The 26044-nt window shown below is 42.2% G+C and overlaps 2 protein-coding genes across 4 annotated transcripts in view; both read right to left on the bottom strand.

Annotated features, from left to right (window-relative positions):
* IL12RB2 (interleukin 12 receptor subunit beta 2) overlaps positions 1–25319 on the bottom strand; it is an 87508-nt gene extending 62189 nt beyond the window's left edge. For 2 of the 3 annotated variants that reach the window (XM_012767234.3, XM_012767235.3), the window contains exons 1-4: positions 11539–13285; positions 9101–9388; positions 1967–2081; positions 855–1039 (exon numbers count right to left, since the gene is read on the bottom strand). In XM_012767234.3, coding sequence (XP_012622688.2) covers positions 855–1039; positions 1967–2081; positions 9101–9388; positions 11539–11614 — 664 coding nt within the window. In that variant the 5' untranslated portion in view covers positions 11615–13285. Of the gene's footprint in view, positions 1–854; positions 1040–1966; positions 2082–9100; positions 9389–11538; positions 13286–24947 lie in introns of those variants that run through there. The other variant, XM_075999230.1, reaches the window with a different exon arrangement.
* Positions 2999–4414, bottom strand: LOC142865843 (large ribosomal subunit protein uL23-like). Its single transcript, XM_075999256.1, has one exon. The coding sequence runs from the start codon at positions 3671–3673 to the stop codon at positions 3110–3112; it is 564 nt and encodes a 187-aa protein (XP_075855371.1). The 5' UTR covers positions 3674–4414; the 3' UTR covers positions 2999–3109.
* Positions 25320–26044: the final 725 nt, after the last annotated feature.

The following is a 26044-nucleotide window of genomic DNA, read 5'->3' as shown; positions in this document are numbered from 1 at the left end:
AAGCTGATGAGAGGGGTGGAGGTAAGTATTCTCAGCACTAGATGCATTTGTGACTTGATACACTTATTTATAATTTGCACCTGGCTGCTCTAGCCTTGCAGGCCCACAGGTAACGTATCTAAGAACAGTGGGAATAGCCATGGGGTAAAAGGACACCTCCTCCAAGAAGAGCCTACACTGAGCTTCTGGAATGACCTTACATGACCCTCTCCTCAGTCAGATGGTATCTTGGCAGCTGGTTTTTTCATGCGATTTGAAGCCAAGGATTCCTTTCTCCAATCCAGAGTAATGTTGACTATTCCATTTTGTACAGCTATCTTTATAAAGTTCTAGGATGATGCACTCTTTCTTTTTTTTTTAGACAGAGTCTCTGTTGCCCAGGCTAGAGTGCCATGGCATCAGCCTAGTTCACAGCAACCTCAAACTCCTGGGCTCAAGTGATCCTCCTGCCTCAGCCTCCTGAGTAGCTGGGACTACAGGCATGCTCCACCATGCCCGGCTAATTATTTTTACTATGTATTTTTTAGTTGTCCAGCTAATTTCTTTCTATATTTAGTAGAGATGGGATCTCACTCTTGCTCAAGTTGGTCTTGAACTCCTGAGCTCAAACAATACCCCCACCTCGGCCTCCCAGAGTGCTAGGATTACAGGCATGAGCCACCACTGCATCTGGCCCTTGCACTCTTTCTTTTACTTGCTTCAAAGTAACTTCTATCTTTTGCCTATACCTGTTGGCCACTTTCCATCAACCTTTGTCCCTCTTGAAACAACCGTACAAAAAAGATTTGGGTGATTTTTAAAATAATTACCAAATGCCAATGAATGACACCTACAAAAAGTGAACTAAAATGTACCTATGTCCAAGACTGTGAATGTGGATGGAAATGAAGAAGAGCTTCCAAGACTATTGATGGCAGTAACCTTGGCTGTGAAGCTGGACTCAGGTGATGTAGGGGTGAGGTTGATTCCAAGGTCCAAATGGTCACAATTATAATCTTTACATTGTTTCTGCCAAGTTAGATTTTTTGGTCCACTTAACCTATAAACAAAATAACATTGTGTTTAGCGAGATAATTTTATGTACTATTTTCTCTTTTTAGTACAAAAGAACAAAATGTTCAAATGTTTAAAATTCTAGACAGTTTTTAAAGGTCAGTCTTATTACTAAGGGAAATGCCATGGGAATATTTATATTCTATGGTCATAAATAGAACCATACTTTCCTCCCCTCCCTTTTTTGGCAAAACTGAGATTTTTTTTTGTGTGTGTGTGTGTCCATATAGATAGATAGCTAACAATGACTATATCCCCAAACCGTGGCTGTCATCTTGGCTCCTTGGGGCAATTCTTAACATCATCACAAAGATCCATGGCCACCTTGGCATCCACAGCACAAAAAGCATCAATTCCCAGTACACCACTGGCCAGACCAGAATCTTCGGGCCACTTCCTTTCCCCATCTCCTGCTCACTCAGGCACAGGGCAAATAGGCTGGATCTTTAATGCAATCTATTCCAAGGAACAGAATCTCCCAGACACTCTCTTCTTGTGTACTTTCAGGGTCAGCCAATGGTGCTTTAAAAAGAAACTCCTCCAAGCTAATGGAAAACTACCACACGGAAGAGTCTATTTATGTCTTGTGACCCCAGGGCTCTGTAGCTGCAAAAGAGATGTTATGCAGCCAGTTTAACCCTACCAGCGCAAGAAAGAGCACCCATAACCTGGGCCTTCGATGCTCTGCAGGGAACTCTCAGTTAGAACTCTGACCCAAGACATCAGGTCTCATGCTGTAGGTGAATGAACCAATTTTAACTGATGAACACTGGAATTTTTTTAAAAAAATATCCAATTGTCCAGAGGTGTCTATTGCTTCTTCTCTCTGGTAAAAATAAAACTTAAATATTTCTAAATGTTATATAAGAGAAGACCCACAAAAACAGCTGCAAAAACACAGCCTGTCACTCACTGTAAAGTATACTCAGTGTAGAGGTGGGTGTCTCGCCCTCTGTCCCAGCTGCAGGCCACGGTGCCTTGCTCTCCCTTCTGTATACAAGATACGTTTTGAGGCTGTTCTGGAGCAACTTTAAAAAGAAAGAGCAAAATCTTATGTTTGGAATTTCACACAGGTGACATTTCAATCACATTGTTATTATCTGCCAAGAACATGGCAATACCTCCCCACGTCACCCAATCCCAGATAAGCTAGAAACTATTTTAGATTCTGTCAAGTTCAAGGTTGCCTCCAAGGCAAGAATTTCTTCTAATAACAGCAGTAATAATAGTGAACATGGATCAAACACTTGCTACATGCCAAGCCCTTTTATCTAAGAGGAAACTAAGACTTAGAGAGGTGGAATACTTTGCCCAAGATGACACAGTTATGAAGTGGCAGAATCAAGGCTACAGCCCAGGTGTGGCTGACTCAAGTCCAAGCCTTTCCACTCCATATTCTAGCATTTTCCCTGACAGATGACCATCCAATACTAGCTCTGTTAGTGATGGTAAGTTAACTTTTAAGAGTGATGCCCACTCAAATATTAGAAACCTTTAAAATCTAGGGACTCTTTTTTTCATTCAAAAAAAATTGCTGCCAAGGCACTTCTACCCACTTTCCCTACTCACGTCCTTCTGGGCTGTGCTACCTGAGTCTGATTTCTGCAGTGCATCACTTGGAGCACTGTGTGAACATTTTAAAATTAATTCCTTAGGTACATATATGTATACAGTGTACATATAAATACATATATACATATGTGTTTATATATTACATGTTTATATATATAACTGTATACACACACACACACATATATATATATACACACACATTACTCATAACAGGGCCATATATGTTAACTTTTCATCTTCTATACAACTTTTCGTTTATCTCGGAGTTAGTAATTGATTGCCTTATTTTTCCATTTGTTTTGTTTTCTTATTAATATAATTCCAAACTCTAAGCCAATTATCTGAATCATTATGACATATATATATATATATATATTTTTTTTTAAGGTGAGAAGATATATATATTTAGAATTAGCCAGCTGGACTCGGTTTAGATGATCCCAATTTTGTTGGCAACGTCCAAAGCATCATAATCAGGAGCCAGTCAAACATATGCCTTCTTCTCTCCATCAGGCCTGATCAGGGTGTTGACCTTGGCCACATGAATGTCACAGAGCTTCTTCACAGCCTGTTTGATCTGGTGCTTATTGGCTTTGATATCCACAATGAACACAAGTGTGTTGTTGTCTTCTATCTTCTTCAGGGCAGACTCAGTGGTCAAGGGGAACTTGATGATGGCATAGTGGTCAAGCTTGTTTCTCCTGGGGGCGCTCTTCCGAGGATATTTGGGCTGCCTCCGGAGTCGCAGTGTCTTTGGCTGCTGGAAGGTGGGTGATATACGGATCTTCTTTTTTTTGTGGCTGTGGACACCTTTTAGCACTGCCTTCTTGGCCTTCAAAGTCTTTGCCTTGGCTTTGGGAGGGGCAGGAGCTTCCTTCTTTGCCTTCGGCGCCATCTTGTGAAAAGCCATTGTGACATATTCTGAACGCACTGGGATTTCTATCAGTTTCATCTGCGTGAGGACCTCTGTCCTGGAGGCTTGTGAACTTTGCGACAAGACAGGCTGCCTCCACACCTGGTACTCAGCTGTAATTTGGGGGCTGCTCATTCTCACGCCCCATAAATCCCTTCTCCTTTACCCTGTGTCGAATCTCCTTTTCTTACATCCAGTGTTTTCTTCTTCCTTGATTTAATGACTTGTGTTGGTGGAGCATAACCTCCAGGAGTTCCCTGAGAAAAGGTATGTGGGAGGGAATATTTTGAGCATGGTTAAAAATATCTGTATTCTACCCTCACATTTGACTGACACTTCGGCAGAGTATAGAATTCTAAGTTGAAAAGAATTTCCACTCAGAATTCTGAAGGCGATGCTCGTCGTTTCCTATATTCCAGGTTGTTACTAAAAACCTGAAGCCATCTGACTCTTAGGTTACTGTATATGGTCTGATTTTTCTCTTCAGGACATTGTAGAATTGTGCCTTTGTCTCCACTATTCTGAATTTTCACAGACAGATGTACTTACTGAGGGTCTGTTTTCATCCATCCTTTTGGATTCTCAAAGAGCTCATACATTTGGGGAGCTCTTGTCCCTTAGTTGGGAAACTTTCTTGAGTTATTTTTCTAATGATTTCCTCCCCTCTGTTTTTTTTCTTTTTAAAAGTCCCTATTTTTCATAGGCTAGAACTTCTTCTAATTTTATACTTTGTAATTTAAACTCTTGGTCTTTTTGTTCTACTATTAGGGAAAACCATCCTTAGTTTACATTTCTTCCTTCCTCTTGAGTTTTTAATTTCTGATTATCATTTTCTTTTTTAAACTTTGGGGGCATATTTTCTATTCTCTAAGTATTTTCTTTTTATAGTATCATATTTTTGTCTTGTACCCAATATTTTCTCTTAATTCTCTAATGGCATCCAGGATAGTTTTTGGTTTTTTTTAGTTCTTCTCCCTGAATACCCAACTAGAGGGCACTTTTCTTATATATTTTATTCTATATGTTTGTTTTGGTGTCTGTCCTACATGTTAGACATTCTCCTCAGATCTTTGTAATTTTATTCATTTATAGGAGGGGGCACTACATTATAGATTAGGCCTCTGTGTGTCAGTTGGGAGGTCCTAGCTGACTCTGGGTGTCACTCCAGGGTGACCTGGCTCAGTTCTGGGGACAGGAGAGCCCTGTTGTCAACATTTTTAGATATTTTCTTTCGGCCTGGTCACATTTCCTACAAAAGGATTTTCCAATCTGCCTGGAGGGAAGTGTGGATTGAAGAGCACTGTACAGGCCAGGCGCGGTGACTCATGCCTGTAATCTTAGCACTCTGAAAGGCCAAGGAGGGAGGATTGCTCAAGGTCAGTAGTTCGAAACCAGCCTGAGCAAGAGTGAGACCCCCTCTCTACTGAAAAATAGAAAGAAATTAATTGGCCAACTAAAAATATATAGAAAAAATTAGCCGGGCATGGTGGCGCGAGTAGTCCCAGCTACTTGGGAGGCTGAGGCAGAAGGATTGCTTGAGCCCAGGAGTTTGAGGTTGCTGTGAGCTAGGCTGATGCCACAACACTCATTCTAGCCCGGGCAACAGAGTGAGACTCTGACTCAAAAAAAAAAAAAAGAGCACTGTATGTAAATGTTCTTTTAATTGCTCTGTTTTTCAGTGCCATACCGCCAACCTCAGCTAATCTGGCCTCCTCACCCTGTAGCCCTGTGATACGAAGACATATGTCAGAGTGCTGGCTTCATGGAACTAGGAAGGGGTCTAAGACTCTCAGCTGCTTCTTTAAACAGCCTTTCAATCAAATCTCCCATGTTGGTCCCACTTTTACCCTCACTCCCAGAGGTGGCACCAATTTCTGAATCTTTCTGGGGAGAGGGCTTCTGCATTAAGTCAGGCTGCAACTTGACTTTTGTCACTAGCTCCCTAAATTTTGTTGATTTATCTTCCCTCCCACTCTTTTTGTCCTGGAGGGTTTGTGCCACTTGAACACTTTTTTAAGAATTTCATCTTGACTTTATTTCACGGGCAATGAAAGTATTAATAAATATATGTGTTCAATCTACCATCTTTACCCAAAAGCCATTGTAGGGCCTTTTGATGAGCAAATGAGATATTAATATAAAGTAACTGGAACTTTTACATAATGAAAAGGTTAACCACCACCTTTATTCCTAAAGGCTTACAGAAACTCTCATTTTAAAGACCACAGCTTTCACCTACAAAGCAACTTTCTTGATGTGAAAACTGATTTTTCACTGGACCATGAGATCCAGATGTTTTTCAGCTCAGGTCTAAGTTTTGGCAGAAACTGTCTGTCTCAGGGACAACCAGGCAAAATTCTACTTGACACAAACGTACAATAGCTGATGTTAAAATAACTTACAAATAAGACATTGCTATGAGTATTATGGTTGTTATTGTTTTAAAAGCCCTACTTATTATTGGAAGTAAAAAGTCTTAGATAAATCATTTTCAGAACTATCAACAGCCTAAGCATATATTTATGAAAACAGTCAAGGAAGAATCCAATGTCTTTCATTTATTGCCTTGATTTTTTTAAGCACTACAGATTTTATTTTTTGATCAATTGAATTTTTAAATTTCAGAATATTAAAGAGGTACAAATGCTTTGGTCACATAAATTGCCTTTGCACTGCCCAAGTCAAAGCACCAAGCGTGCCCATCCCCCAGACAGCGTGCACCACACCCATCAAGTGTGAATTTACCCCTCTCCTCCTTCCTATTGCCTTGATTTTCTAAACTTCTGTGCATCAGTCCTGTGAGATTAAGCTACCATATTGGCTGTTTAGTTTCTACACAATTTGGATGAACTCTGGGCAACAGAGCAGCTCAAGCATGAGAAGGGGTCAGGAAGAAAAAGCTTAAAGGCCACTTGCCTATTCCCAGCTCTGAAAAGCCAGCAACCTTTATGACAGACTCTCCCAATAGGCAATGGTACTATGGACTACCACTTACTACAAAAAAGAAAATGGGATACTTACTCCCTCCCTAGATAGGACTGAGCTTACAATACTATGTGAAACCAAAATTCACTGTATTTTCTTGGAATGACTAGCCATACTCAGAAAAAGGTATTGCTTCCAGTTAGTCCATCTCAAATGTGCTAAACCTGCTCAAGGAACAGCTATTTGATTATGTGGTTACCACTTGAGCACATTGCACAAGCAACATTCTGGCAGCACCACCCAACTAAACCGACTTGAACCATGACAGATACTCTTCATCACCTGCCTAGATCTTTTGATGCTGCAAATTGCCACAAATGCATCCGCTTACGCTTGATGGAAAAGTAAAAAAATGAAAAGGGGTTGCAGCACTGTAATATATGACAGCTCAGATACAAAATGGAATGGAATGGCTGGGTACATCTACAAGGGTACTGACTGCCAAGACTGTTGTTTGTCTATGAAAAGGGAAAAAAATGCCAGTAGTACTGTGGATACCTGGAACTGATTCTCACAAGGCCATGAATGTCTTATATAAATACATTGAGTTACCTGGGTGAAATATTCAGGTGTTCTGAAGGCAAGGAAGGTAAAGACCAATGGTGTTTTTGAGCAAGAAATCAATTCTGTTTATAACCAATATTTGTATTTCTAAGGGAATCACCCACAGCTACCCAGCATGACACACGCATGAAGAAAAAAGCACAGCTGCATGAAACTGCAACTCTAGCGCTAATCACTTCCATGCCTCCTCTGTGCCTTGCACTGGATTAAGCACTTTGCACACAAGGGGTCATTGAGTCACTATAACTATCCTAGGAGTAGATGTTACTCCCTTCATAACACAGATGGAGAAATTGAGGTTCAGAGAATTGAAGTTGTCTAAGGGTACTCTGCTAGTGGCAGCATTAGGATTTAAAGTCTAGGCTCCTTCTGCTGGGCCACAGGCTGTCAAAGCTGAGAGTACATGACCCGTAAGTGGTGTGAACAGGAGGCCCTGAGCTGGAAGAGGAGCACTGGGCCTAGTTATGCCTCCTCCCCATCAGTCATTTGCTTGGTCTTCTGCTCCATGCTCCTGGTGGCCCTCTAGGAAAACTGCCTGGCACCAACCGTAAGGTCACAGAGAAGCATTGTCCATCTTTTCTGGAAAGAGTCTCATTGAGCTCTATAGCATTGTCTTTATGACAGAGAGCATGTCCCTACAGCTTGGTCAGCCAGCCTGCTACAGCAATTTGTCTTAGTCTCCTCATGTCTCTTGCCTCTCACCTCAGAGCTTCCCTGGAACCACTGAGGCACAGGGGGCCACAGAATCACCCAGGGCCCATACATCGCATTGGCTGGCCTGGCTGGACCTGCAAGGCTGTGGGCTGCAGGTTGCAAACTGCAGGCAGGTGTGCTGCTCGGTCACCCTGCACACCTGCCTGAGACTGCTAAATTCTTCTTTCTTTCCCCTGTCATGGGATTTCCATATGCCCTTTCTGGGAATGTCCCTCTGTGAACAAACAACCATTTGTATTTTCTGTTGAAGCTGTGGCCAGCTCGGTAATGTCACCATCTTGTGTTTGCTTTTGCCCCTTTCCTGGCTCATTCCCTCACTTTTGCCTCCCTGGGACTGTACAATCCCCCTCCCCCCCCATGAAGACTTAGCATGACTGTTTCACTTCTGACAATTTTCTAGAGAACCCAAGAAAAAATAATAAGTATGATCAACGTTTTATTTTAACCTCTGCTAAGTATGATAACTAGCAGTCTGGGGCAAGTGTGGATGGAAGAATTATTATTATTGTTGTTGAGACAGAGTCTCACTTTGTTGCCTGGGGTAGAGTACCCTGGCATTAGCCTAGCTCACAGCAACCTCAACCTCCTGGGCTCAAATGATCCTCCTGTCTCAGCCTTCTGAGTAGCTGAGACTATAGTTGTGCGCCCCGACACCTGGCTACTTTTTTTCTGTTTTTAGTAGAGATGGGGGTCTTGCTCTTGCTCAGGCTGGTCTTGACCTACTGACCTCAAGTGATCCTCCCACCTCAGCCTTCCAGAGGGCTAGAATTACAGGCGTGAGTCACTGCACCCGACCCGAAGAACTATTTTATGTGTACTAAGTTAGGGATGGGAAGAGGTGCTGCTTAGCCTTGTGTAGTCATCCTGGGCTGAATAATTAAAAAAAAATACATCTCTTTCTTCTTTTTAGGAAGGTGTAGCTTTGAACAAATTCTCTGAAGTCAAAAAGGCATGAAGACCCAACTGCAAAGATACATTTTCCTGCCATTGGAGACCAAAGACTACAGATACATGGTTTAGATGGTGTGCGTGTGTGCATGTGTGTATGTATGTATGTGTGTGTGGTGTGTGTGTGTGTGAGAGAGAGAGACAGAGACAGAGACAGAGAGATTCTAAAGAAGACACCAATTCTATTAATTATGGACTTCTCACATTGAGGTGCTCATGTTGCTATCAAGATAAAAATACTTCTATGTGGTCAGAAAAGAAAGAATACTGTTCTGTATTTGGATTTCTGCTTAACACATGACAAATACCAAAAGATCACCAATTTTTAGAAATTCAGAATGGATTACTCACCACCAACTGAGATTTCTGCTCCACATACTCGAATCTCATCCCTATTGATACAGGACAGTTTGCAGACAAACAAAGTGGTACCAAGAGGAAGATCTGTGACTTGAGAACTGAGGGAGTGACCCTGGTGAAAACTGATTCTTCTGTCAAACTTGTAGAGGATTAACCTGTTTGAACTGGAGTAGCGCGAGCAGCCTTGTTTGGGCTTCAAAGAGCATGAAATATTGACAGCTGATCCAAGTAAAATTACATGGGAAGGCTTCACAGTCACATCTCCTCTTTTGCACACATCTGCAATAAGATACAAAGGCAATACTCAGTTGGCAATAATAAACCCATTTCCAAATGGAGGGTTTGTGCAATTCCCAAAAGCAGGGTAAAATTAACCTGGAAATATAAATAACATCAGATCATGGAAATATAAATAACACACAATTGCTCTGGTTATATTGGTGATGCATAGTGAGAATGAAAGGCAAACATATTGAAGTCTAACTATATTTGAATTAAAAAAATGCATCCTTCTCATAACCAGTAATACTATGACCAGAACTATAAATAGGAAAGTAGAGAGAAAGTAGATTTGGAAGAACATTCAGGAACACAGTTCCAGGAAAAACCAGCCTTTCTCATATGCAAATTGTTCACCAGACTACTAAAGAGGCCTTCCCAGAATAAATCACATTTGTTTCCATCACCACTTATGGCTTTTTTTTTTTCATTTATGACTTACAATACTTACTTCAATACTCATACCAAGAAAAAAAAGACAGTTTTTAAAAAGTATTGCAAACTTTAGAGGTATATTTAGGAATAATTCCTTCTCTTGCTGTATTATAAAGCATAGGTAATCTGCAAGATTATTTTATAACGAAGAGAAAACACTGAAAGGCTTGGTATGTTTGTAATTGGTATCAAGGATGGAAGTTCAGTCTTACCATGCCATATTTTGATAGTTCTTCTAGATATAAGACCCAGGGGTGGATGGATCATTACCTGATATAGCTAATATGAAATTATATGAATATATTCTTTTTTTTATAAGTTCTCTATGTTATTTACTATATACCTGATGCCACCTTAAACCTTTATTAAAAGAGAGGTCATTGCTACTCTCTAGAAACTTTTGTATTAATAAACATGACAACTATTCAGAAATTAACCACTACTAGTTAGTGGTTGTACTCAGCAACTGTTGATGAAAGAATCTCAGAATTATAGGTTCACCCTGAATTTTCAGATGTGATATAAAGCCTCCATTGAAAGTCTTTTTTGGATAATTGTAAGATTGCTTGGATCTACTACTACAGATAGGAATAGGCTAAGAAGTTATCTAAGAGGCCAGGCGTGGTGGCTCATGCCTGTAATCCTAGTACTCTGGGAGGCCGAGGTTGGAGGATTACCCAAGGTTAGGAGTTTGAGGAGCCTGAGCAAGAGGGAGACCCCGTATCTACTAAAAATAGAAAGAAAATTAATTGGCCAACTAAAATATATAGAAAAAATTAGCTGGGCTTGGTGGTGCATACCTATAGTCCCAGCTACTCAGGAGGTTGAGGCAGAAGGATAAAAGTGAGACTCTGTCTCCAAAAAAAAAAAAAAAAAAAAAAGAAGAAGAAGTTATCCAAGAAAAATTCAGTCAAAATAAAAAAAAAATTTTTTTTTTGAGACAGAGTCTCATTCTGTTGCCTGGGCTAGAGTGCTATGGCATCAGCCTAGCCCACAGCAACCTCAAACTCCTGGGCTCAAGCAATCCTCCTGCCTCAGCCTCCAAAGTAGCTGGGGCTACAGGCATGCACCATCGTGCCCGGTTAATCATATATATATATATATATATTTTTTTTTTTTTTTTTTTTTGGTAGAGATGGGATCTCACTCTTGCTCAGGCTGGTCTCGAACTCCTGAGCTCAAAGGATCTGCCTGCCTCAGCCTCCCAGAGTGCTAGGATTATACACATGAGCCATTGCCAAAAAGCCTGGCCAAAAAGTTATTTTTATCTTTAGAACTAAAACAATTTGTCTCTTCCTCTCTCTTATCTTACTTATGTTTGTTCCCTGCTTCTTTGATCCCAATGGGCCAGAAAGCCAGAAATAAGCTTTTATTAAAAAATAAAACAAACAAAGATAATGCCAGTCATCATTTTTTTTAGCACTGCTGAATTCACCCATGATTACTCCTCTGTTAAAATGCACTAAAATGTAATACATGCATTCATGATGTCTACCCACTTTCTTAAGAGGATAATGAAATTATTGAGCCCTTATATTAATCATTAGTATAAATTAAATAGAATACAATTAGTTACGGACATAGCCACTTACGTGACATACCATTGACTACAAAAAACCAACTACTAGAACATTTACCACAAACACACAGTTAATCTGTACCACAGAATTGAAACCACAAATCCTTCCACAGAGTAGCTTACAGATGTATCTTACCTATTTTTGCTTTAATCAACAGCCACATGATTATAAAAATAAGTGCCAATGAGTATCCTCTAACAGCATGTGCCATGAACACTCAACTCTGGAATATGACTCTGTATTCTTCCTGGTAAAAGACGACTAATTAATTCATGTTAAATACATTCAGAAAATACCAGAACCAAAATCATTCAGAAGAGTTTAAAGTACCACTTTATTTTTCTTCACATTGTTAAGATTTTGTTTGTTATTTTTAAAAACAAAGTATACTTTTAAAACTAGTAAAACCTTAGCCACCTTCCAACCCCCATCTCAGTGAAGCTTCTTGAGATTCGCAAAGGGTTAGAGAAGGAGGTTGAGCGTCTTAGTCCATTCGGGCCGCTGTAACAAATGCCATAGACTGGGTACCTTATAAACAAAAGAAATTTATTTCTCACAGTTCTGGAAGCTGGAAACTCCAAGATGAAGGTGTCAGCATGGTCAGATTCTGATGAGAGCCCTATTTTGGGTTATTAACTGCCAACCTCTCACTGCGTCCTCACATAGTGGAAGGGGCAAGGCAGCCTTCTGGAGTCTCTTTTAGAAGGACACGAATCCCATTCATGAGAGCTCTACCCTCATGATTTACTCACATCCCAAAAGCCTCACTTCCTAATATCATCACCTTGAGAGTTAGAGTTTTAACATGTGAAAAATGTTAACATTTTTAACATTTACAAATTTTTTTAAACGGAGGGGCCATAAACATTCAGACCATAGCAATGGGCTTTGGAGTCCCTTAGAACTGGGTTTAGATACTTTGAGACCATGTATATGTTACTTAACCTGACTAAGTCCCATATGAAACTTCTTTTTCTTCCACACAAGGCATACAGAGTAGTTTGACTAATGGAAATTTCTGATATAGTCATGTGATTCAGGAAAACGGTAGATTGAAAAATGGGTCATAACCCTTCTGGAACTTAGTAAAATATTGATCTCTTTGGCAGTAAGAAAGGAATTCCAAGGGTTGTTTGGGTTTTCCATAGAAACTAAATCTTGTTTGTTTATTAGTTACTTATTTTACTGAGTAATTTTTATCTTGAATAGTTCAGAAAATATAAGCTGGTGATTTCTTATCTGTTCCAAATTCAAATCCAAGTAATGGCTCTACTAGTCATTAGCAAATTCTCTAAATACTATTAAAGGTGGGACAAAAATTCATAAAGTAAGCTGGGAAGTTCTGTGATGTCAGGCCATTGGAAAGTAGCCAATGCGAGGCAAACATTCGGCTATTATCCCCATACCTAGAAATGTGCCACAGCATATTGGAGATCTGGAGAAAACTTCACTTATTCATTTGATGCTGATGGCTACCTCTCATGTGCTAGGTACAACATTAAGTGCCAGAGACACAACCATCCTACCCCAGTAGGTTTCTAGGAAAGTGCCCCTTTGACCCTTATGCCTCTAGCCTAGTTACTCATCGCTCAGGAAGGCCTCAAATAATAGTAGCGTCTTTTCCATAGTCATTGCCAGCTGCCCTTTCTCCTCTTCTTGACTTTTAACTCTTGGAGGACCTTACTGCACTTGAGACGTTATCTTTTCTCTATTCCTACTTTCTCCCTAGGGGATTTCATCTGGTCCCCTGGCTCTAGATATCATCTGTAAGCTAAAGATTCTCAGATGTAGATCTTCAACTCAGACATCTCCCGGAGCTCCAGTCTCATAGTCTGTTTCTTTGGCATCATCATCTCCTGGATGTCTAACACACTTCTCAATATTAACACACTTCTCACTTCTCAATGTTCAATTTGAGTTGTTGCTCCATTTCTTCAAACTGGTTCTTCCTCCAGCCTTTTCAATCTCAGTGCATGGCATTCTTACCCCTAAGTTGCTAAAAAAAAAAAACAAACCCTAGAAGTCATCCTTGATTCTACTCTCTTTCTCATTCCCTACAACTGAACTATAACTCATCCTGTCAATTTTACCTCCAAAATATGTCACGGGTCAATCCACTTCTCTCCATGTCTATTGTCCCCAGCCTAGTCCAAACCACTGTCATCTACACTAGATTATAGTAGTAGCCTGCAATGTGTCTCTCCAATGTATCCTTGCACTTTCTAAGTCATTTTCACATAGCCGACTACCTTTCAAACAGAAATCAGATCATGTCACCCACTGCCATTTGGAACCCTTCAACAGGTCCCCAGTGCTGTTAGAATACAATCTGCAGCCCTCACCACACCTCTGCAGGGTCTCACCTCTTTCTGTCTTGCCACTGTCACTTACTCCACTTTTATGCCTGGCTCACCTGCTCCATTCACACTGGCCTTCAGACTGCTCCTTGAACAACCCATGCCCTTTGGTACCTGGGGGACTTTGTACTCTCCATGTCCTTTGCTAGAATCCTCTTCCCTTGCCGTAGTGTGGCTAATGTATTTACATCTTTCAGATTTTGGATCAAAGGTCACTTCCTCGGAGAGCCCCTCCCTGCCCACCCTGCCCTCACAGACCAAAGAGGTCTTCCTGAGTTGATTTCTACCTACTCATCACCCTACTTACTGTCCTCATGGTACAATCTGTAACTACCTTATTTCTTTTCTCTTTTTTTGAGATAGAGTCTCACTCTGTTGCCCAGGCTAGAGTGCCGTGGCGTCAGCCTAGCTCACAGCAACCTCAAACTCTTGGGCTCAAGTAATCCTCCTGCCTTAGTCCCCTGAGTAGCTGGGACTACAGGCATGTGCCTGGCTAATTTTTTCTATGTATTTTCAGTTGTCCAGCTAATTTCTTTCTATTTATAGTAGAGACGGGTCTCTTGCTCAGGCTGGTCTAGAACTCCTGAGCTCAAGCAATCTTTCCACCTCGGCCTCCCAGAGTGCTAGGATTACAGGCATGAGCCACCACACCCGGCCTACCTTATTTCTTTACTTGAGTACTTGTTTGCCATTTGTCTTCTGTACTAGAATGTAAGCCCCCACGAAGGCAGGAACATTGTCTATCTTACTCACTGCTATGTACCAGCACCTAACACTGGGGAAGAGTTAGTACTCAATAGACATCTATTGAAAGAAAGAAGGGAGGGAGCGGGGCAGGGAAGGTATATGAGCTATAGAAAACTCCCTATAAACATCCCTGAGGTAGGTGGTATGATAGCCCACCAAAGCTGCCCATGCCCTAATCTCCCGGGAGTATATTACCTTTCCTGGCAAAGGGAATTTGGAGATGTGATTAAAGTTGAGAACCTGGAGATGGAAAGATTATCCTGGATTACCCGAATGAGCCAAATTGAATCACACAAGTCCTTAAAAGTGTAAAAGAAAGGCAGAAGAGGGGGTTATAGAGACAGGTTGTGAGAAGGATTCACCTTGTTGCCGCCGGCTTTGAAGTGGAGGAAGGGGCCGGGAGCCAGTGAACGTGGTTGCTTCTAAAGGCTGGGGATGGAGCTCAGTTTACACATAACATAAAATGTATTTCTTGTGGATTTTCGTTAAAACGTTTGAGAAGAATAAATCTAAACCAAAATAATGGCCTCTGGGAGCTTAGTCCTGTATTTATCAGCAGCCACACACACAACCACTCTCTGCTGACGCTCTGCCATCTAGTGACACTGAGCTACTCATAGGTCCCCCGTACGTCCCATGCCGACTCATGCACCTATGTCATTCGTTCATGCTAGTTATTCTCTATACTTTTCTACTACTCTTAGGCTGGCTGAGTCTCATGCATCCACCCAAACTCAGCTCAGACACCTTTCATGCAGTTATTCACTCAACAAATACGCATTAAGTAGCTGCTGTGTGCCAGGAGCTTGGGACGCCGTGGAGAACGAGACAGACGGGGTCTTGGCTCTCATGGAGAAAACGTTCCAGATTAGGGAGACAGGGAAAAAAGAAATAAGCAATAAACAAATAAGTTCGTATAATGACAAAAGAAGAACACAGAAGAGGAGGGAGAGCCTGAGGAGGAGAGAAGCTGGTCAAAAAAGGCATTTCTAGGAGGCAAAGCTCCAGCCGAGATTGGTGCCAGCCAAGTGAAGGTTTGAGAACAGTTTTCCTGATGGAGAAAATGGTGACTGCAAATCCTGGAGGCAGAGGAACGAACTTGCCAAGAATGGGGTGCAGGAATAGGTCAGCGTGGCTAGAGAGAGTGACTGCAGGGAGAATGGCAGGAAATAAAATTGGAGAAGATGGCAGGAGCCAGACCTACCTTAGGCTTGTTTGCCATAAAAGGGAGCTGGATTTTACTCAGTCTGTGGGAAACTGCTGGTGTTTAGTTAGGAGTTGTACTTATTTATTTAATTGGGTTTTAATTGGGGGTGTCACAAGATATGAATTACATTAAATACACACGCACTACTCTGGGGACCAGAGTGGAAGCAGGCAACCAGTTAGGAAACAGTTGCAGAGACACAGGTAAGATAATGATGGTATGGAGCTCAGTTACAGTCATGGAGATACAAAGAAGTGGTCAGAGTGCAGGAAGCCTCGCCTATGTCTTCAGGTCAGACTGGAAACTCGCTCCAGTATCCACATAGCATCCTGGCATCTTCCTCTCTTGGAATATGCCATGCTATGTGGAACTAATTTATTTAGGTATTTGTCTGTCTCTTCTATTACCCTGCAGGCTCCTCAGGGGCAGTGGCCACCATTTGTGGCACAGAGTTGGCATGTGCTAACCTGAATGAAATTTAAAGGGGTTTTCTGTATTTGTCTATTTTACTTCTAGTTTAGTTTAGTATTAATATAATTATACTAAAATTACATAAAATTATCTTATATTGCTACATTGTGGTTGGCATCGTTGATGAGATTTTATTATTGTAGGGAGTGGGTTAAAGTATGCTACTCTGGCATATTGACTATTTGAGTTAAATCACTTGAAAAACGGCAGGTGCAAGAAGATCACTTTGACTTTTATGCTGATTCTTAAAAGCAAAAGATGAAATTCTTGTGTGAACAATACTCTCCCTATACCAGAAGGAAAGGCAACATCCTTATTTTCAAGGATGAGAAGTCAAGACCAAGAAAATCCTGTACAGACCTTGTTAAAATAATTCTTATCTTCTAAGCCTCCCCACATAATATAGTCGCATTTTCACAGTTTACTAGTAGTCTCACTATTTTTTCTATATATATATATATATTTTTTTAGTTATCCAGCTAATTTCTTTCTATTTTTAGTAGAGACGGTGTCTTGCTTTTGCTCAGGCTGGTCTCGAACTATTGAGCTCAAACGATCCACCCACCTTGGCCTCCCAGAGTGCTAGGATTTACAGGCGCAAGCCACCGCGCCCGGCCCTTCATTTCTTTTTGAGGGCTCCCGTGCCATGTAAAACTTGTTAAATAAATCTGTATGCTTTTCTCCTGTTAATCTATCTTATGTCAATTTGATTCTCAGACCTAAGAGGATGGAGGGGAGTCTATTCACTCTTACATTGGCGACCTTAGTTTGCTACATGAAAATTTAGAATATTCTGACAGAGAGGAAATTATGGATTGAACTAGAAGATAACTGAATGAACATACATAAGAATTAAATAGGTTTCTGCTTCCTAGCTGCAAAATATACCTACAGCACTCCTTTTAGGGATTGTCGACATTGCAATTTGTGAGGCTGTAACATTCCCCAAATAGTGAAATTATTCAAATGGTTAATTCTAAGGTTTAAAAAAATGGATATACATAAAATATGTGTTTTTATATATTGGTACCTTATATATTAAGTAGATTAAAGTATAGGTATATTATATAAATATACATGAAATAGGTAAAATAAGGGATCAATTTGAGTTCATGTAGTATATTGATACAAACACAAACTTGCTCATTTTCTCTGAATACCAGGTAAAAACAGTTTGTCTATTTATGAGAAGCTCAGAATCCCCAAAGACCTTCAAGTAAATGAGATATCTTCCAATAAAATGAAACCTCCTATCAACTGTAAACATCTTTCATACACCCTGCCTAGAAGATCAATATTAAAACTATGATTCTATCTTGAATCAGAAAATCAAAGAGTGTGCTATGTCATTGACTCATCACTGAAGTTGTGACAGTTTCCAGACAGTGAAAACAATGTCACGGGTGAGGGAGGGGAGAAAGGGCGGGTAGGAACTATCCAGAAATATACCAGCCAGCAGGAAGGCAGAGACAAAAATTACTCCTCGTCCAGCCTCTTTCCCCACTGCTCCAGAGAGAAGCACAAAATATGCACCTACCTGAAGATTGTATTGTGCTAGGCTAAGGAGAAAAAAAAACAACCCTCAAGTTTTCTTTCACAGGTGATCATTTCATGTAGGCAGGAACAATTTCTACTTCCACATTATTTTTTCTTTAGTAGCACCACATAAAGGTCAAGGGAAAGTATAGTATTGTGGAAAAGGAAAGGGATAGTGAGTCTCAGTTCCAAGGTGTGCTATGTACCATAAGAGTGCTGTTTGCTCGTCCCTACAGACACCTGCCTAGACAAAGCCATTGTGAAGATCCATCTGATGGTATCGTGGACTCATGAGAACACCCAGCACAAAGTACCGTGTTTCCCCGAAAATAAGACAGGGTCTTATATTTATTTTTCCTCAAGAAGACACCCTAGGGCTTATTTTCAGGGGATGTGTTATTTTCCCCTCAAAGCCTCAGTTTGCAGCACGCACAGGATGGCCGGGACCTGACAGGGGGAGCCCACCTTGTTGGTGGGGCTGCCCACACCTTTCCGGTCACCTCTGGGATAGTAGCTGTCACGATGGGGCAGATGAGAAGGGCTGCTCATCTTCTTTACCTCCCCGCGACAAAATGCATGGGTTGTGCAGATACACTGCGTAGCCACACCCATCACTAGGTCTTATTTTCGGGGTAGGGCTTATCTTGCGCAAATTCTTAGAAATCCTGCTAGGGCTTATTTTATGGGTAGGTCTTATTTTTGGGGAAACACGGTAGGGACTCCACTGAGGCTAGTTCCTATTTACCCTTCCGATTCCTACATTTGCATTTCTTTTCTAAGTCACAAGATTTTCAATATACTAGGATCATATGTTTTGCTAAACTAGGTTAAAAAAATCATCACATGTTAGACAATCTTGATTCCTAAATGTGGCTATCAAAAAAATTTAAAAAGACAGGGCAAGAAGGAACCTCCAAGATTAGCTAGTAACTACAGTGTCCCTGCTGCTCCCTTCCCCTCCCAGCAGCTGACATTTCAGTCTGGCTACCGCGGAACAACTGAATGAGTGCTCTGAAGGTGCATGAAGGCTGGTTGTCATAAGAATGACCGGAGTGCTGTTAATTACCAGTTGACTCGACAAAGCAGGGCACAAAATTCTTCCCTTCTGCTGGCAAAGCTACTTACAGACATGTTTTCCTGGTAGCAGATCAGTGTAAAGACAGCACTTTGGAGGTCATCTATTCCACCTTCCCCATTTCACAGGTGGATAACTGTGACCTAGAGAAAAGAGGGGACTTGCCCAAGGTCATGTTAATAGCAAAGTCCAGATCAGAACCTTGGTCTCCTGATTTCTAGTCCAGCATTGCTTCTAGTATGTGACATTGCTTCTGACCAGCACAATACTAAAAATAATGCTAATCTTAACACTACCCCTAATACTAATGGTACAATTTTTCTCTTAATATGTTCCAGGCATCTTACATACAATCTTCATGCCACCCATCTAGTAAGGCACTTATAATGCCTAATGCTTTAATCATCAGAAGACTGAATGATTATTTCTGTTACCTAACTCCCTCAAAAGAGGATGAAACAACAAAACCCAGTGCACATACGATATGCAACCCTGCCCAAGGATCTATTCCAGGGGTTCTCAGACTTTTTAAACAGGGGGCAGTTCACTGTCCCTCAGACCGTTGGAGGGCTGTTGGAGAGTGCAGCGCACATTCCACACATGCGCACTGTGGGCCCAGGAGGAGTCGGCTGCTAAGCAGAACAGGCATCAGTGGCAAAAACACCGGGTGGCCTGGATAGATATCCTCGGCGGGCCACATGTGGCCCACGGGCCGTAGTTTCAGGACCCTATTCCATTATGGTGACAGAAAAGGAAAATCAGATCAAGTTACCAAACAGCTAACTTGCAGCTTAGTCATTGGAGCCAATCTTCTCTTCTTCATGGCTTTCCATAAGCTATGTTAAGGAAAAACCTTCAATCTCCTGGCTGAAGCATTACCTCCTTTTTCCTTCCAAGTCTACCATAGGATGATAAATAGAACAAGCCATAACATAGACAAAAGCTGGCCCATCAGGCCCCAGTAGGCCCTTAATGATGTCAAATCATCCCCTTACCAATGTCATGTTAAATGGCTCGAAAGGGAGGGAAAGTAACACCACATCAATCCGCTAAACCTTTTCTTCTTTTTACCAAATAGTCCAAACACTGTTTACATGAGCCAAATGTGGCACACACCTGTTTTCTTTTTTGTGCAGCTGCTGAGGCTCCCTTGAATTTTCTCACTAGTAAGTGTTTGTAGTCCTAAGGTTCCTTGTTAATTTTATTCAGGTATAGGAACCTTCTTCTCTTGCTCAAATGCAGGAGACTTCTGAACTTTTGTTTCTTTTAAAAAAACATTTCAGCCTGTTTTCTCCTATCCATCTTTATGACCTCTTTATCATTTTTCTTAAAAAAAAAAAAAGTTCCTTTACCCCTTTCTCCCTTCTTTCCTGTTTTTCTGGAATGTTTTCTTTGTCAGTTCTACTTGTCTTCCATTTCAGATAGATCCCACTTGACATACATAATAGGCTCCTGCAATGTTGTGTGTAAACAAATCATATGCGAAGGCCGGGCGCTCTGGAAGGCAGAGGCAGGTGGATCACTTAAGGTCAGGAGTTCGAAACCAGCCTGAGCAAGAGCGAGGCCTCGTCTCTACTAAAAATAAAATTAATTGGCCAACTAAAAATATATAGAAAAAATTAGCTGGGCATGGTGGCACGTGCCTGTAGTCCCAGCTACTCAGGAGGCTGAGGCAGAAGGATTGCTTGAGCCCAGGAGTTTGAGGTTGCTGTGAGCTAGGCTGATGCCACGGCACTCTAGTCCGGGCAACAGAGCCAGACTCTGTCTAAAAAAAAAAGCAAAAACAAATGATCCCATCCCAACATTTGCACTGTGAGCTGTCTTATAAATTGAACAAGCATCTCTTCAACATAGTAAGAAAACAGAGAAAAACAAAAAAGAAACGAGACATGGATGGAGTCTTGAAGAAGGAAGGCATTTTCAAATCAACTGACATTATTTGTTTCATGACCTCTTTTCTTTGTTTGATTAGCTCCCACACGTCTACAACTTTCATGGCACCTGTTTAATAAAGTTTAAAAAATCTAAATCTGACCTTCTCTATCTTTACACTGGGCCTCATCTTAGAACTATGTATAAAATAAGCTACCTTCTCCAGGGAAGGATGATGTGCTGGAGAGGGTATGGCATCCAGGACGAGAGGACCTGGGCACCATCCTTGGCTCCTCCAGTTTTACCTCTGACACCATGGCAAGGGACTTCACATTTCAAAGCTTCTTTTCCTTGTTTTAAAAATGGCAATCAACATTTATTGGGAAAATTAAATCTCTTTCACTAACTTTTTTTCCTTAGTTTATTGGAAAGATCTCTCCTTTGACATCATCAATCTTGAAGTCTCCCTTTGGAGACAGTGGCACGGAGGTAGAGGGTTTACCTTTGTGTATTGGGTATTGTGAAATCCTGGCAAGTTTTGCTTTACCTTATAAAGTCAACCCCTGAGTCTTTTCACAAAGTGCCAAAAGGCACTAAAAATATTAAAACACATTACACTTATGGCCGGGTGCGGTGGCTCATGCCTGTAATCCTAGCACTTTGGGAGGCCGAGGCGGGCGGATTGCTCGAGGTCAGGAGTTCAAAACCAGCCTGAGCAAGAGCGAAATCCCGTCTCTACTATAAGTAGAAATAAATTAATTGGCCAACTAATATATATAGAAAAAATTAGCCAGGCATGGTGGTGCATGCTTGTAGTTCCAGCTACTCGGGAGGCTGAGGCAGCAGGATTGCTTGAGCCCAGGAGTTTGAGGTTGCTGTGAGCTAGGCTGACGCCACGGCACTCACTCTAGCCTGGGCAACAAAGCGAGACTCTGTCTCAAAAAAAAAAAAAAAGAAAGAAAGAAAGAACACATTACACTTACATTGTTTTGAGTTTTCTAGGAATTGCACAATTATTTTAAGAAAATTGGAGGCACATTCGGGAGGGAAGTAAAATACTAAGACTAATTATCACCATCCCGCAATGTTTCTCATATAAATTGAGAATTCTACTGAAGTCTCTATACTAACAAGCCCACATCTCAGTATCTCTGCCTGATATTTTTGCTTAAATGTGTTTCTTTTCCTATATATCATTGCAAAATAAATGTTAATTAAGATTCTAATCTTAAGCATCCTATATATGTGTTTACTTAGCAATTTATCCCAATGCAAAGCATATAATTTAGTTGTTACTATTTGGTTAACTATATAAAGCAACTGCTAGCATCTCTATTCTATGGGTGGAAAAATCTGCCAGTTAACCATAACACAGAAAAACCAGAAGTAAAGCCAGAATTGGATTAGAATTACATTCTGTGCTTCCATTCTCAGTCCATGATCACCTGAGAAATAAATATCCACTCTTCTTTTTTTTTGAGACAGAGTCTCACTCTGTTGCCCGGGCTAGAGTGCCAGTGCTGTGGCATGAGCCTAGCTCCCAGCAACCTCAAACTCCTGGGCTCAAGCAATCCTTCTACCTCAGACTCCCGAGTAGCTGGGACTACAGGCATGGGCCACCATGCCTGGCTAATTTTTTTTTCTATATATTTTTAGTTGGCTAATTAATTTCTTTCTATTTTTTTAGTAGAGATGGGGTCTCGCTCTCGCTCAGGCTGGTTTTGAACTCCTGACCTTAAGCGATCCACCTGCCTTGGCCTCCCAGAGTGCTAGGATTACAGGCGTGAACCACCATGCCCGGTCTAAATATCCACTCTTGGCTGGTCCAAGTGCAGTGGTGTTTACAATTAATTGATCACAACCAGTTACAGCTTCCTTTGTTCCTGCTCCACTCTCACTGCTTCACTTGACCAGCCTTAAAAAAATAAAAATAAAAATCTACTCTTGATTCTCTGCTAGTCTAACTGGCTGCCCTGGCTCCACATCTATTTAAATTCTGCAGGAAAAAGATTATCTTCCTCATTTATTCTTAGTCTGCCTCAGTGCTCCAATGTTGACACCACAAAGTGACTAACTCAAAGATGAATTGAGCCATGTTTTCATCACCTCAATCCAAGCTTCTAGAATAGCCTCTTGAGCAACTAGAGTAGTAACGAAATGAGCGGTGGACCTGGGTCAGAACACCCAAGTCTCTGCTCTGACAATTCTGGTTATGTGGCCTGTGGCAAATCGATTAATCACTCAGCCTGAGTCTTCTCATCTGTAAACTGAGAATAAAACAGCACCCACCTCACAGGATTATTGTAAGGGTTAAATGAAAAGATATTAGCACAGTGCCTGGTATATAGCAAGAGCTCAATCAATATCATCTGCTCTTATGATGATAAGACAAAAGAAAGTGTCATTTCTTTTCAAGGACATTGTTAGAATTAAGTTAGACAGCCTTACTTTGGACCTCTCTCTTTGTCCATTCATCTGGTTCATCAGTGAAAGATTAATTTGATTAAAACTAGACTTCATATCTCCTAACTTCATGCGAACTATTGTTTATAACATACCAAATGTTCTTATAATTATCTCCCCAGTTTTGACTTCTTGAGGACATGAACTGGATCTTACATTTCTTTTATTTGCTACAGTGTCCAGCAAATGCATTGAACACAATATATATTCAATACTTCTTTGTATTTGAACAAAAAAATTGTTACCACTAGAAAAGAGCATCAGAAACTTCCAAGAACAAAGGAAATTATATAAGACTTTTTTGGGGATCTCGTTTTCTTTTCAGGATAGTCTGCACAAATTTATATGTAGAAGTTGAGAACAGTGCTGTGAGTGTAATCACAGAGATGACAAATAATTTGGTAGAGAACAAAGCAGGCGTAGTAACACAAAAATAAGTCCACAAATAAGAAATGATGCTCAACAGCTACTGTTGAGCATCAACAGTACTGTTGAATCCTACTAGAGGATTCTTCTTCCTTAAAAATTATACATATGCTCCAGAAATTGTTTTTCACACTAAAACTCCTTCTAATACAGGAAAGATTCAGTTTGCCAAAGTACAGAAATTTACCACCCTATCTAACCATCATGACATCCTAGAAACTCGGCACATGATAGAGAGCTGCTGAAAACTCTTTCTAGAGCCTGTCGTGCCTAAGAAAGGAATAGGAATGTGTAGAAGATTTCACATTAAAACAGGGGAGGAAAGTGTCGGCTCTTAGCCACTAAGGGCCTTTCAGTTATATGTTGCACAGAGAAATAGGGCATTCCTTGCTAATGGGGAATGAGAATCTAATGCTTATTTGCTCACGTGGAGATGGAGATAACGTTATAAGCCAGAGGTGCTTATAACAGGGATACAGAGTTTCCAGCCAGAAACCTGTAATTCACTGTGTGAAATGTGCAAGTTTCCACATCTGTAACATGGGAATGATCATACGCACCCCCACTGGACTTTTAAAGAAGTCGATAACAATATATACCCAAAGAACCAGGCAGTCAGTGCTCAACAAAGATATTCATCTACACAGGACACACAGGCAGCAGATTATAATTATCTGGAGTTGAAAAAGTGGAAAAAAAAAAAAAAGACTAATTTTGCCCTGGTCTTCAGACATACCAGGGAAAGTCTTTTTGCATGCTTTCCGGTTATTATTTGTAAGATCTAGATCTAACCGTACAAATACATAATCCCTTGCAATGTTTATATTTAGTGGCCCCCCCCAAAAGCGAGAAGGGCCTCGCATTTCACAGACAGAACACTGAGGCTGGCCAGGGCATCCTGCTAGTAATTGACCCGGCAGGGACTCAGGGTCTGCGCACAGAGGCCGTGGGAAAGCGCAGCCAAGAGAGGGACACTTCACCCTCATCCACGCCTATGGAGAGCCCCCAGTAACTAACAGAGATCCATTTGCAAGCAGTGAGTCACGCCCATGGGTCTGGAACAAGGGCAGACCCTGAGGGGTGCCCTCCGCGCCTTTCCAGACGCCATCCCCTCCCTTCCTTGCGCCCCACCACTCTGCGCCCCACGCCAGGGAGCACCTTGGAGGCTCAGTGTGAGCGCCCCCTCGCCTCCGCCTAGCCAACCCCCAGCCAGCACCTCCAAGTGAACATCGGTGCCCAGAGGGCTAGGACCACGATGAAGACAGGCCGCCACAGAAGCCCCCGCCCCACCCGCAGGAGAAGCGAGGCTCGGAAGCCCCGGCATTGAGACACCCAGCTGGGCCTGTATCCCGGGACCCGCCCCGCCCCACCTCACCCGCTGGTCACTCACCGCGCGTCGCCCTCCCGCGGGTCTGTCCCGGGCCTGCGCGGACTGACCAGCCCCGGTGCTCTGAGCCGCACGTGTCGCGCGCTCCGCGAGCGCTCCAGGCGGCCCGGGCGCGGGGTCCGCCCTCCCGCCGCCGCGCCCGCCGCGCCCGGGGTGGGCGCTCCAGAGCCGGCGCGCGCCGAGGGGGCGGCCCGCGGGGGCCGGGCGGAGGGAAACCGGCGTCAGGGTCCAGCCGCCGCCGCACGCTCAGCCCGGCCCGCGCCTGTGGTTTCCACCCTCCACGCGGCGGCTGAAGGGGGCCCGGGTCGGAGTCGGCCACCTGTGGGCTGTGCCGTGTCGCCGCCAGCAAGGTAATTACCTCTCCACACCTCAGTCTCCCCTCTCGTCACATGTGGGTGCTAAAGGCTCTCTTAAGAGACTGAGCACGGACCGGCTGAGATGGTGAAGCGAATTGTGCCCCAGGGTACGAGAAGCGCGACACAGTCACGTTCCCGGCTGTCACCGCCACGGAAAAGTGGCACTCTGTTGACACCCCTCAGAGAACTTTCCTCGGCGGTCGGGACCGCCCAGCGTTCACCACACGGCAGCGCCGCGGTCCCCGCGGTGGGCCTGCGAACGGCAGCCCCCTGCAGTGCGGGAAGAGCGCGGCAGAACTTTCTTCTGTCTTTGCCGCCTCAAGAACAAGAAAGAAATGAGCCTTTAATAGATGGCTGGACACCGACCGGCCCTAGGAAACCTGCCCGCCCTGCAGAGGGGAGGGCGCTGGTCCTTTGCTCGCGACAATATTTCAGTGAATCTGGGAGTTCGTCAATTATAAGGCAAACCGTTATTTAAGTACCAGGGAGAAATGGAAAGAACTGCCACATAAACGATGACACAGTGTCTTCTCGTCACTTAGAATCTTTTTGATTAAATTTTATTTATTGAAATATCCCTTTTAGATGTATTTAGACGTATATTTTATTATCTCTGTGCGTACAGAAAAGGGAAAATATAAGCAAATTCTTTGCATTCAGAGTCCAACACTCCTGATTATTTTTTTGTTTCTCTCAGTATCAGTCTCACTGACATAAGAGTGTTGATAAAGCAGCATTTCTTAA

This window comes from Microcebus murinus, chromosome 2 (assembly GCF_040939455.1).
Source record: "Microcebus murinus isolate Inina chromosome 2, M.murinus_Inina_mat1.0, whole genome shotgun sequence".
Lineage (NCBI taxonomy): Eukaryota > Metazoa > Chordata > Mammalia > Primates > Cheirogaleidae > Microcebus > Microcebus murinus.
Note: the sequence above shows the minus strand (reverse complement) of the source record. Positions and strands in the feature narration are given on the sequence as shown.

Coding starts and splice junctions, on each gene's coding strand:
- LOC142865843 (XM_075999256.1), bottom strand. CDS start 3,673: ATGAGCAGCCCCCAAATTACAGCTGAGTACCAGGTGTGGAGGCAGCCT.